At 38.6% G+C, this 12,033-nt stretch overlaps 1 protein-coding gene across 1 annotated transcript in view; it reads right to left on the bottom strand.

Annotated features, from left to right (window-relative positions):
- Nucleotides 1-5,883: 5,883 nt before the first annotated feature.
- The window catches only part of LOC126347401 (DNA damage-binding protein 1), a 167,192-nt gene continuing 161,042 nt past the window's right edge, over nucleotides 5,884-12,033 (bottom strand). Inside the window, exons 20-21 of the mRNA XM_050002267.1 lie at nucleotides 8,097-8,323; nucleotides 5,884-6,402 (exon numbers count right to left, since the gene is read on the bottom strand). Of these exons, the coding sequence (XP_049858224.1) occupies nucleotides 6,319-6,402; nucleotides 8,097-8,323 (311 nt within the window). The 3' untranslated portion in view covers nucleotides 5,884-6,318. The remainder of the gene's footprint in view (nucleotides 6,403-8,096; nucleotides 8,324-12,033) is intronic.

Raw genomic sequence — 12,033 nt, 5'->3', positions numbered from 1 at the left:
CATCACAACACGAGATACTTAGCATAGCAGCCATTGAACAAGATCCTAGGTACCTACTCTTTAGTGTTCACAGAGAGCTTGAAGCTAAGGAATCAGCAGTGCAAACCTGTATGGGTATATGACAGCATCCTACCGTTCTTCTCACCATGATGGATTGGCTGTCAAATTGAATATCAAATGTGAACTTCAATCCACTTGAATGGTATCTTTGTGCGCGTAGCGGCTAGAGTATGCAGCACTTAAGGACTCCTCCTCCAAATGTCTGCACTTGTGCAAATTTTAGAAAAGCCGAGTTCAAACCCTTAGAGGCAACTACAAGTAATTAAGCTGAAAAAGTAGGATGATTTGGGGGGAGCTGAAACTAAGGGCTGTTCTGATAACAGCTGTGTCACTATTGTGAAAGCTTACCATGAGATAGGACTCCTAGTCCCGTCTCAGGATGGACAGGAGATAGTATGGGTCTACTATAGCACCTGCCCCCACAGAGCATAAATACAAAGAATTTTGGAGTTGAAGTTTGAAAAGGAAGTAGTACCAGAAAGGCTGGATCCCCTTGGTAACAAATTGCATGCTCACAAAAGAACTGTGGGTCTTTAAGAATTCACACTTCAGATCCAGGAACTATTTTTTCACTCTCAGCCAGAATTCTTCAGTATGCCAATGTATGCTTATAAATTAGTGATAAACAGTTACACAGACTGGAACGATCATTGGCTCAAGCAGTTACAGCATTAATTCAATGGCCAGATGCATCCAACCTTTCAATGTCAAGAAACAAATTTATTGTCCTCCCTTTCTTTCCTTTTCTCTCTCTCTCTCTCTCTTTATCTATATATAAATTAGAGTAGATTTCATTCCATTAGTTATCTAATACTCAACAAAATTTAGAGATGTGGATTAGCCAAACTGTGTGTATTACAAATAAAACAGAACCTTCTTGATTTCGTACTTGTTGAGGAACTTAGTCCTCAGGTCTTCTGGTGATATTTCAGAGCTATGATAAAGTTAATGCTAGACTATGGAAGTTACCTTTATGGTAACTGATCAAGAAAAGCTGTGTTTAAATTTGATAATTTGCCAGTGCAGACATGTCTCACAGAAATGTGATCCATACCCACAAATGCACTATTAGTGGAAACTGTGGAGAAGTTGCTGTCAATCATATGGTAACCATTACCAAAAAGTACCTTCTAGAGAAGATGTGGGATTCAAGTCAAATGTTAATCAAATCACTCCATGAATTTCAGTCAATAGACTGTAACACAAAACTAAATTCCAATCATTTTCATGCATGCATATTGTTATTGTTATTGTTATTATTATTATTATTATTATTATTGTGAAAAGGATACATTGCTACTCTCCATATAGTGGAGATATTGTGTTGCAGACAGGCAAAACAATGAATTTGACAAACAACACACACACACACACACACACACACACACACACACACACACACACACACCACTGTGTCTGGCTAATGAGGCCACACTGCCAAACCACAGGGAAAGATCAGAGAAGCAGTCCGGGGGTGGGGATATGGAAGAGGCTGGGGCAGGGAGAGGGAGAGATAGCAGCATAGGGGTGGGGGATGGTAAAGTGCTTCTTGTAAGAGCATACAAGGATGATATGGAGAGATGGTAGGGGAGCTAGACGCAATCAGGAGGGTAGAGAAAGAGCATTTGGGAGGGGGGGGGGGGGGGCAGCGGAAAAGTAGAGAAGTAGAAATATTGAGGGTGTGTTGGCGAAACAAAGGGCTGTGTAGAGCTGGAGTCGGAACAGGGAAGGGGATGGATAGGTGAAGGACAGTGACTAACAAAGCTTGATGCCAAGAGGATTTATGGAAACATAGGAATATTGGAGATTGAAACACAGAATATATCGCAGAGACAGTTATCACCTGTGCAATTCAGAAAAGGTGGTTTTGGTGGGAAGGATTCAGATGGCACAGCATGTGAAGCAGTCACTGAAATGAAGAACACTGTATTCAGCAGCATACTCAGCAACTGGCCAGTTTGTTGGTGGCCATTCATGCAGACAGACAGCTTGTTGGTTGACATGCACAGTGGTTACAGTTAGCTTGTAGATTGCAAGACTGGTTTCACAGGTAGCCCTGCCTTCGATGGGTTAGGTGCTCCTTGTGACCGGACTGGAGTAGGTGGTGGTGGGAGGATGTATGGGACATATCTTGCATCTAGGTCTGTTACAGGGATATGAGGCATGACGCAAAGGGTTGGGAGCAAGGGTTGAGTAGGGATGGACGAGGATATTGTATAAGTTCAGTGGGTAACAGAACACCACTTCAGAGGGGTAGGACATTCCTCAATTCAGGGCTAATATCCCTGTAATAGACCTGTCCCATACATCCTCCCACCAACATCCACTCCAGTCCAGTCACAAACATCACCTATCCCATCACCTATCTGTGAAGCCAGTCACATGATCTTCAAGATCAGGTGCAATCACTGTGCTGCAGTCTACTTGGGCATGACAACCAACAAGCTGTCTGCCCGCTCAGCCATCCTTGCTCGGATGACATGTCAACACAGGACTCCTTCGCTCTTGGACACTGGAATGGAATGCAGCTGGATGCACACTCAGCAGCAGCTGTCCGACCATGTGTACTTCGTGTGGGGAATACGAGTCTGTTGCAGCACATCAGCAGTGGCAGCGTGGCGCACGGTAACAGGCAGAGAACGATGTACGGGGGATGCTGCGATGGAATATTCAACTTGCCCACCAGCATCACTTGCAGTTTTAAAATCCCGTACTAGTAAACAAACAGTAATAAAGTAGTTAAGTGTAACCTCATCAGGACCTCCTCCTGCTGTACAATGCACCTTTCTTCGGCAGAGAACCACTGCCCACAACCAGCACCTAAGAAACTCACTGTCACCAACAATGACGAAGTCAGCCACCCACTGCACTGCATGATATTTGAGTGACCAAAAATCTTTATTTTCTTTCCACTTCAGATTACGGACTTTTATTATACCTACAATGACCTTTGCATTTTCAGATTTTCTAAGTTGCTTACCACACTTCTGACAATCCACACTATGTCTTGTAGAATGTTATGCTTTTGTGCTTTTGTCTGTTTTTCAGTCTTTTTCTCATGAACCTCTTCCCCTTGGCAGTTCCCTCGCACAGATCTGAAAGTGTGCTTAACAAGGAATCTTTTCCAAGGGAGTGATCATCATAACACTTTTTCAATGAAAGGTCTCTTGTGGAAACAAACAATGTATATGTATTTGCCTTCTCCGAGCATATTTCGTCTATGCTAGCTGATTCTTCCATCTTTAGGGGCAATTTCCCACCCCAGGAACAAGGAAGTGCCTTGAAGCTCCATCTGCTCCTCCGCCATCTTTGACAACACCATTCATGGAAAGAGGGCGAGTCCTCTAACAGAAGTTTTTTGCCACCTTTACAGATGATTCTTAAAAAAATCTAATCGGCAGCTGTGATTGAACCCAAATCATTTTATCTGATTAGTAGTCAAAGACACTATTCATAGATCACGCAGACAATCAATTCATACATATTGGCCTGCCTGATTCACAAGGTTAAAGGTTTGTTTAAGTTTAAACATTCAGTAGCGCTTACTATCAACAAGGTGTATAAATGTGAAACCTGACTTATCTGAAGAGTTGAAATATGTAAGGGAATGAAATAAATTTCTTACAGCAAGTGCCCATTTAGTGGCAAAGTCTGAAAGTGACATAAATTTTTCATAATTCCCTCCCAAAATAAACTTCAAAGGTGTGATCATAAAGAAACTTTTTATATTAATAAATGCAAATTTTTTCAAATTCTTTCTTGTACATTGGATACTTTCACAAAACCTTGCATATCTGCAGTGTCTAAGAGCAAGAGGGACCAGGATATGAGATTCCACAGAGGGTGTTGAAGTTGCAGGCAAAGTATCATAATATGGATGAAAAAAGAGATTATGACTTACTTTATTTGATTTTGTAACATCCTAGACATATGGACATATAGGACAGTTCAATTCTGCAAGTTCCTTCATCAGGCAGATAAACATTTTTAAATAAAAAAAAATCAATGACTTAACTTTGGTGTATTAAAATTGTTCAAACACATATTGGTGTTTTCTTTACATCAGATCAAGAGAAGGTACAAATCAAGTCAAGAGAAGGTACAAATTGAGGAGTACGAGAAATCACTTGTGACCTCGGCAAGAAATGAACATACAAGAAAACTTTGAAAGCCAGAAAAGAAGAAATATATTCCCTGTAGTCCAGGTTCTTTACAGGCATGCAGTGCATATTTTCAAGCTATGCAGTGGAAAGGGGAGAGATAGAGTGAGGTCACTAGGAATTGCAGTTACACATGTATGAGGAGAGCTAGTGAGAATTGAGAGAACTCTTCTTACAGCTTCCTGTTTCATCATTTTGACAGAGAAATCTTAATAGTATTGCTCATATGATAACTTATAACAACATTAGTAACAGTGTGTAACCATATCACTTTTGGTAAATTGATGCATTACCCAATGTCTATGTGGCTGACGAATGATGATCACCTCAGTGAAAGTATTTGTTATTAGAATTGTAAACAGTTCCGAAGTTATGTCATTTGTGCACATACACTGGCCCTGATGGATGCTGTGTGCCTTCAAGGTGGAACAACAATGGCAATTTTGCTACGAGTTGGCAATTTTGCTACGAGTTTGCGGTACCAGCAGATGGGGCAGTAATGCCATATGGGCATATCCCGGCACAGAGATGTGAAATGCACTATCAAACAGTACACTGTGGCAAAGCAAGTGATGTCATGGAGGGAAGATGGGGTTTAGCTATTCTTTAGTAGAAAGTTAAAATTTGAAAAAGTTTACAGCTTTCAGCAGAGGAGAAGCTGCAATGGCGAAGAAGTTCATATCAAAGAAGAACTACTCGGTTTGTCTGAATGCGGAATTAAGTAGCAGAAGTTCAGAATTTCAAAGTAATGGTGTTCATAATGTAAACACACTACTCTCTCACATTAAATTACAAAACAATTCATAGTCTTATGGACTCAACGTATGTCTTAACATATGCCTAAACTTGGTTTTGTGCACTGGAGTGTCACATTGTCTAAAACTGTTCTTTAGAATTGCGTTCAATAAATGAGATGCGTACTACATCCCTACAGAATAAAAGAGTATAACTTATATTAAGACACTTTCTTCCTTAATTTTATGCTATTCCACATGTATATTGTTATTATTCTCGTTCCCCAATTTCTTTTTCTGGTGCCTGTTTAACATGCTGCAGAAACTTCATTAAATTAAAAATGAGACACTGTGCTATTATAGCACATCTTGTGCATTTATCCTCTGTGGTTCCCTCATGTTTACCTTCAGTTTATAAATGAACTCTAGCTGTTTTTCTGATCCTTTCTCATCATTTTCTGCAGCATATCCCCTCTAAAGAAACTCACAGCCATTCTATGTGACATTTGACAAGTACATGGTTAATTTTCCCTCATGATAAATGATTTTTCATGTTTTCTTGTTCCTTTTACCTTAGAAGCACACTAAAATTCCTACATAACATGATGCAGAAATACAGACAAAGTTAAGAAATACTGTGTTAACTCAAAAAATGACAATTCACAGTTTGCCTACTAAACTATTATACAAAAAATGATTTTAATAATCTTCTGCTTGGACTGCCACATGGGTGTGACAATTCCATCTTGATAAACAACTATTAAATTTAAAAGAACCTGTGTATTCTGTCATGCCACTAAGACTAGCAAGAACAAACAGTTATGTAATTTTCATGACTCACTGTAAAACCCAGGACTGAACAAACTTGTGTTTCATCATACTAAACAAATGAGTATCTGGATATAGATTTGTAATTAAACTGTACGAAATAAGATTAGGGATTTTATTTGGTACACTTCAATTTAAAAATAACACATATATTACTATGTATACAGAATGATTGATGATGATGAAAAATAAAGAAAGTCTTCAGTTATTTCCTCTTCTTCTCCAGATGAAGTGTGCCACTGTGTGCTGCACAGAAGTCCTTTGCCAACATGCAGCTTTCATTTTTTACAAATCATGCACAGAAAAAGAAAAAAAAATACTGTAGGATAGTTTTCTGTACAGAGGCAAAGGTCATGGTCATCTAATATTCACATTCTCTCTTTCTGCTCAGTAATGAAACCAGGAAAAACGGTAAGCAGTCTTTGTCCAACTAATTCTGACCTATGTCTGAAGCATATTTCTCACTGGAAGTCACTTGAGCACTTACAGCTTCCAGTGAACCAATAGCTTAATAATTAGAATCACTCCAAAATGAATCAGTGAATTCTAGTAAGATCTTCAACTATTTTCACAAGGTCATCCACTGTTGCTTCCTGTTTCATCCCACTTCCAGTGTCAATCTGTTGAGGCAAGAAGCACAAAACAGATTAACTAAAAATAGAAAATCTTCTACACAAATATAGTGCTTATATAATGCATATTTAATCATATAACAATATAAACAGACAACAGTTCTGATTTATTCTTTAAAATGAAGTTAAGATAATCTGGGTTATTAAGCCATGTAATATTACTGCAAACAACTGATGTTTCGACTGCTCTGTTGGACGCTTCTTCAGGATCTTGTGGTGTCCAGTGTGAATAGAGTACCATCGGAGACCAGTGTCACCATCTCTCATAAATGGGAGTTTTCCCATGCTTGCGCTGGAGAAGTGGGATTACTGGGTAAAAGACCGGTGGCTACCACTGGTTGGCCATCATCAGTGGATAGTAAGAGATATTTTCCCGTGCAAATGCTTGAGAAGGGACTTATTGGCTAAAGATCCTTTGGCCACAATTTATGGGCCAATCTCATTGGTTAGAAAGGGATTTTTCCTGCACTTATGCTGGAGAAGAGTTATTGCTTAAAATTCCTCCTGCTGCTACTGATGAGCCCACAGCATTGGCTAGAAGTGAAACAGGCAGAGCGTGAGAGGGGAAATGTTAATCGAACATATTATTGTCCACAGAGGTGGCTTTCAGTACTTATTTCCTTGATGGTGGGGGACCACGATGCTAGAAGCCTGTAGGTGTGCTCTCTATTGAAGATACGAGCAAGCATTCTGAGAAATTTCAATTGTTTCTTGGGATTTTGTTGTATAAATGTTTAATTCCTGAGTCAGGCCAATGGCTGTCCATAGACAGAGTTTTTAAGTTCAAATGGCTCTGAGCACTATGGGACTTAACATCTATGGTCATCAGTCCCCTAGAGTTTTAAAGTGAAATATTAATTATGCTAATAGGAAGGATGAGCAACCGCCTTCTCTCTTGTTAAGCTACCTTTTATTTCTGAATTCATGGACCGCATAAACAGAATTCTAAGGAAAACTGGTATGCAGACCACTTTCTTCACTCAAAATAAAGTTCAAGACTTTTTACAACTGACAATGGATGCTCTGATTACCTCCACACTGTTTGCATTTAAGAAATGATGTTTGCCTGTGGAAAAAAGTATACAGGTGAACAGGAAGGATTGTTAAAGAACATATTAGGGAAAACAAACGTCACATGCAGCTGAAACAAAGTATGAAATTGGCGGTAGCAGAACATCATGAGTCTAACCAATGACACTGACCCACTAATGGCAGCCAAAGAAGTTTTTGTCAATAATCCCCTTTTTCGGTATTTGTGCAGGAAAACTTCTCTTACTATTCAATGATGATGGCTCACCAATTGTAACCCAAGGTTTTTTACGCAATAATCTCACTTCTCCAGCACAAGTGCGAGGGAAACTTCCCTTTATACGAGAAGGCGACACAAGCCTCTGACAGTGCTGAATCTACAGTGGACACCACAATATTTTGAAGAGATATGACATGGTGTAATCAACCAGAAGACTTAAACTTCAGTGACACTGGTGATGAATGCCTGCAGACTTATATTATTTAAACATTTATGTTTTTTGTTTAGTATTTACAATTATTCTTCTTTTAAAAAGGGATGAAAGAAGAAGAAGACTGTGCCACTACACATTTCTGATTCTCAGGAAGGCTACATCAATAACAAAAAGAAGGTCAACTCTAAATGTATCATGATTATGTCATATTTCCTATACCTGTAAACCAGCTGCAACTTCCTTCATGTTTTCATGTGACAAGTCAAGGAAACTCTCCACAAGGTCTCCATCTATGAATCCCTCACAAGGTTCTGTTTTAGTATCAGTATTGAAACTCCTCCAGAATCCGTGGTCGATTTTGCCAACAGACTTAATGACATGTGTTAATTTGTCCTCAAGTTCATGCAGGAATTCGTAGAAATCATTTGGGATCTGAGTAACCAAACCTAAAATATCAAAAACAAAACATTACAATTTCATTCTAAATACAATAACAAAAAACAGACTATGCACTGGAATAAAAAAAAATTAACACATGCACAGTAGTACAAAAGCTCTCAAGGCATCAGCACAAGGTACATAACACTTGTAGCAATTGCAGTATAAAGTATGTGAAAAACTAAATGAAGTGCAATGCACATACTTCTGCTTTGAAATAAGCAGCTCCTTTTTGACTTCGTAAGAAGTAAGTTCATGAGTAACTGTCACAATAAACACAGATTGTAAGCATTGTGGGATGAGCTGACTGTTTGAAAACAGCTGGAAGTTATGGTGGCAAATTGACTGATATGACCACTAAGACTTGCACTGACGGTGGAATTTGTCGAGACAACCTCCTGTTGCTGCAAATGTGTCATGAAGTTTCCCAGGTTCCTCTATTAGTGATGCAGTCCACAAAGAATTCCAATAAAGCACTATGTCCAGCCACTGTGGGCTAGTGAGTCACACCTAAATCTGGAGCTATTTCGCTAAAAAAGAGAGAAGGGGCTGTTAGCTGTGGGTAGCCTGAATATTCAGTGTGAGTTTCATATATTATTTATGAGGTGAACAAGCTAAATGTGAACTTGTTACTTAATCTGAAAGGACTGTCTGTCAGGTGAAGAGACAATTCCAAGAAAAAAATTAAGAGTAGGGCTTGCAGTCAGCAGCAGATCATCAGCCACAAAGCTATAAAATATCTGTCACCTGGGATCTGAGCTGTTTCCACAGATGATTGATGAAGACAGCTACCTTTACTTGTGCAGTCTCAGCACAGCCGTCAATCTGCAACACTGTTCCAGGGACTGATCAGGATCCACCGGTCAAGAGCCAATATAAGGGTCCAAGCTACAGATTTTTGTCAATTTTGTGATAAAGCTGCCTGCAGATTCTTTGACTTGTACTTCTGAGAAAGAGACTTGTAAAGCTGCCCTGAATAGGTCAGGTGTGCATCATACACTGGAAACAGCCACTCAAGTGGCTGAGTACGCATGAAAAATTTTATTTTTCAATCTTTTTATTCATGTTAGGTGAAACTCTGAGAAACACGGGTGACTCTCTGCCTTCAGAGGTGTTGTTGTTGTCTTCAGTCTGAAGACTGGTTTGATGCAGCTCTTCATCTCTGAATAATTACTAAATCTGCTCACATTACTCATTTCCTGGTCCTGATGATATCTCGATACCTCAGAATGTATCCTATTAAGTGATCCCTTCTGTTAATCAAACAGTGCCACAAATTTCTTGTCTCGTCAATTCTATTCAGTACCTCCTCATTAGTCACATGATCTAGCCACCTAATCTTCAGCTTTCTTCTGTAGCACCACATTCCATAAACTTCTATTCTCTTCCTACCTAACCATTTATCATTTATGTTTCATTTGAATGCATGCCTACACTCAATATAAATACCTTCAGGAAAAGACTTCCTAACACTTAAATTTATGTTCGATATTAACAAATTTCTCTTCTTCAGAAATGCTTTTCTTGTGATTGACAGCCAGCATTTTATATTCTCTCTACTTCGGTAATCATCTTTTATTGCTGCCCTAATAGCAGAACTCACCTACTACTTTAAGTGTCTCATTTCCTACTGCAAAACCCTCAGCATAACTTGATTTAATTCTACTATGTTCCATTATCCAGATTATTGTAGTAGGTGGTGTGGGGAACAGCTTGGCTAAGGACAGTAATTACAGCATAAGGGGGTGCCTATATGAAATAAAATAGGAGTAGCAACTACACACACAAATGTGAATTTTGTGTAGCCTCTACAGTGCCATGACCAGCCCTGGGTGAACACTGCTGTGAGCCGAGTGGACACACAGTTGAGTAGGCTACTGGTGACGGATATGAAATCTGCGCACTATCACACAAAGCAAGATGGCTGTCCATAAATCTGTAAGAGCATGAGGAGATGGAGATCTCTTCTGAACAGCATGCTGCAAGGCATCCCTTATATTTTCAATCATGCTTGTGCCTGGGAGTTTGGTGGCCATCAGATGTGTTTAAACTCAGAAGAGTGTTCCTGAAGGCACTCTGTAGCAATCATTACTGTGATATTTGTCAGACAGTAGCAAGCAGTTAGTAGTTTGTGGTGACTTCAATGTAGATTTTCTAAAGAATTCTGCTAGGAAAAATGATCTGGAGCCTTATACGGAACCTGCAATCTGATCTCAGTAATTAATTTTTCAACATGTGTGGACAAAGATACTAAGACCAATATTGGTAATGTTTTCTTTAGTCAAGCTCAGAGCAAGAAAATAACTGTATGGTGTACAGTATAGATACTCCTCAGTGCAAATCAAAATAATTAATGACTCCAGAACAAGGGTTTTAAGAATAGTTTATATCATATAACTTGGGATGAAATTTATAATGAACCAAATTGTAAAATAAAATTAATTTATTCCACGATAAATTCATATATTATATGAAAGTAGCTTCCTGCATAAACTAATTAGAAAGGACATTAACAGCCATGTAAAAAACCATGGATCACTACAGGCATTTAAGTATCTTGGAAAAGGGAAACTTATCTGTTGGAAAGAGGTAGAGATCCTGCAGTATTTGCACACTACAAAACTACTGAAAATTATTAAAATATCACGGAACATACACATAATATCAGAAATCAGTCATCCCGACAACAGACTTAAGTCTATATGAAAGTGAGTGAAACAAGCGACAGGACAACCAGCCACACAACAGAATAATATTACTATTGAACTGAATGGAAGAGCTAGAAATGACAAGTCACAGGGAGCAAATATATCTAATAATCATTTCTTAAAAATCATAGAATGTTTAGAGACATACTGCTCAAGAGAAAAAAAATCACAGCAGTTTGCTGAGAAAGCAACTATCATAAAATTCAATCATACGAACGTATTACCAATTTCTCCTTCTGAAATTAAGAAAATTATGTATTCTCTAAAACCTCATCTGGTTTTGATGGTGTTTCCAATACAGTACTAAAGCTTTGTCTCCTTATAATATGCTTGATCTTATCTGAAATATGTGATACATCACAAACTCAAAGCATTTTTGCAGAGAGACTGAGATATGCCATTGTCAGGCCACTATTTGAGAAAAATGATAGGAGCAATGTCAATAACTACCGACCTGTTTGACTGCTGACATTTTCCAAAATTTTTGAGTAGGTAATGTATCCTAGAATAATGTCTCACCTGGGCAAAAATAATATCCCCAGTAAATTACACTAGTATTGTAATCAATCCAAGCATACAAACAGAAACACTAGAAGTGGTAAACAATGTTTTTAAAAGTATCATTGACAGGTTTTCTGTGAATGGTCTCAATCTCAGTTTTAAAAGGACACAACATACTCAGTTATGCACATCTAGTGGTACTACACCAATGAGAAGTATAACACAATGTGAGGAAATAATAAATAGGGTGAAAACTTGAAAATTATTAGGTGTCAATATTGATGAAAAATTAAACTGGAAAAAGTACATTTTGGAACTCCTAAAACAACTTAATTTAGCTACAAAGAATGGAAAATCAAGGATGGAATGTAGCAATATTATGAGAAGGAAAGTCCCTACTAACCACAGAGCGGAGATGCTGAATCACAGATAGGCACAACAAAAAGACTCTCACAATTATAGCTTGTGTGTGTGTGTGTGTGTGTGTGTGTGTGTGTGTGCGCGCGCAC

Source organism: Schistocerca gregaria, chromosome 1, assembly GCF_023897955.1.
Source record: "Schistocerca gregaria isolate iqSchGreg1 chromosome 1, iqSchGreg1.2, whole genome shotgun sequence".
NCBI classification, from domain to species: Eukaryota; Metazoa; Arthropoda; class Insecta; order Orthoptera; family Acrididae; genus Schistocerca; species Schistocerca gregaria.
Note: the sequence above shows the minus strand (reverse complement) of the source record. Positions and strands in the feature narration are given on the sequence as shown.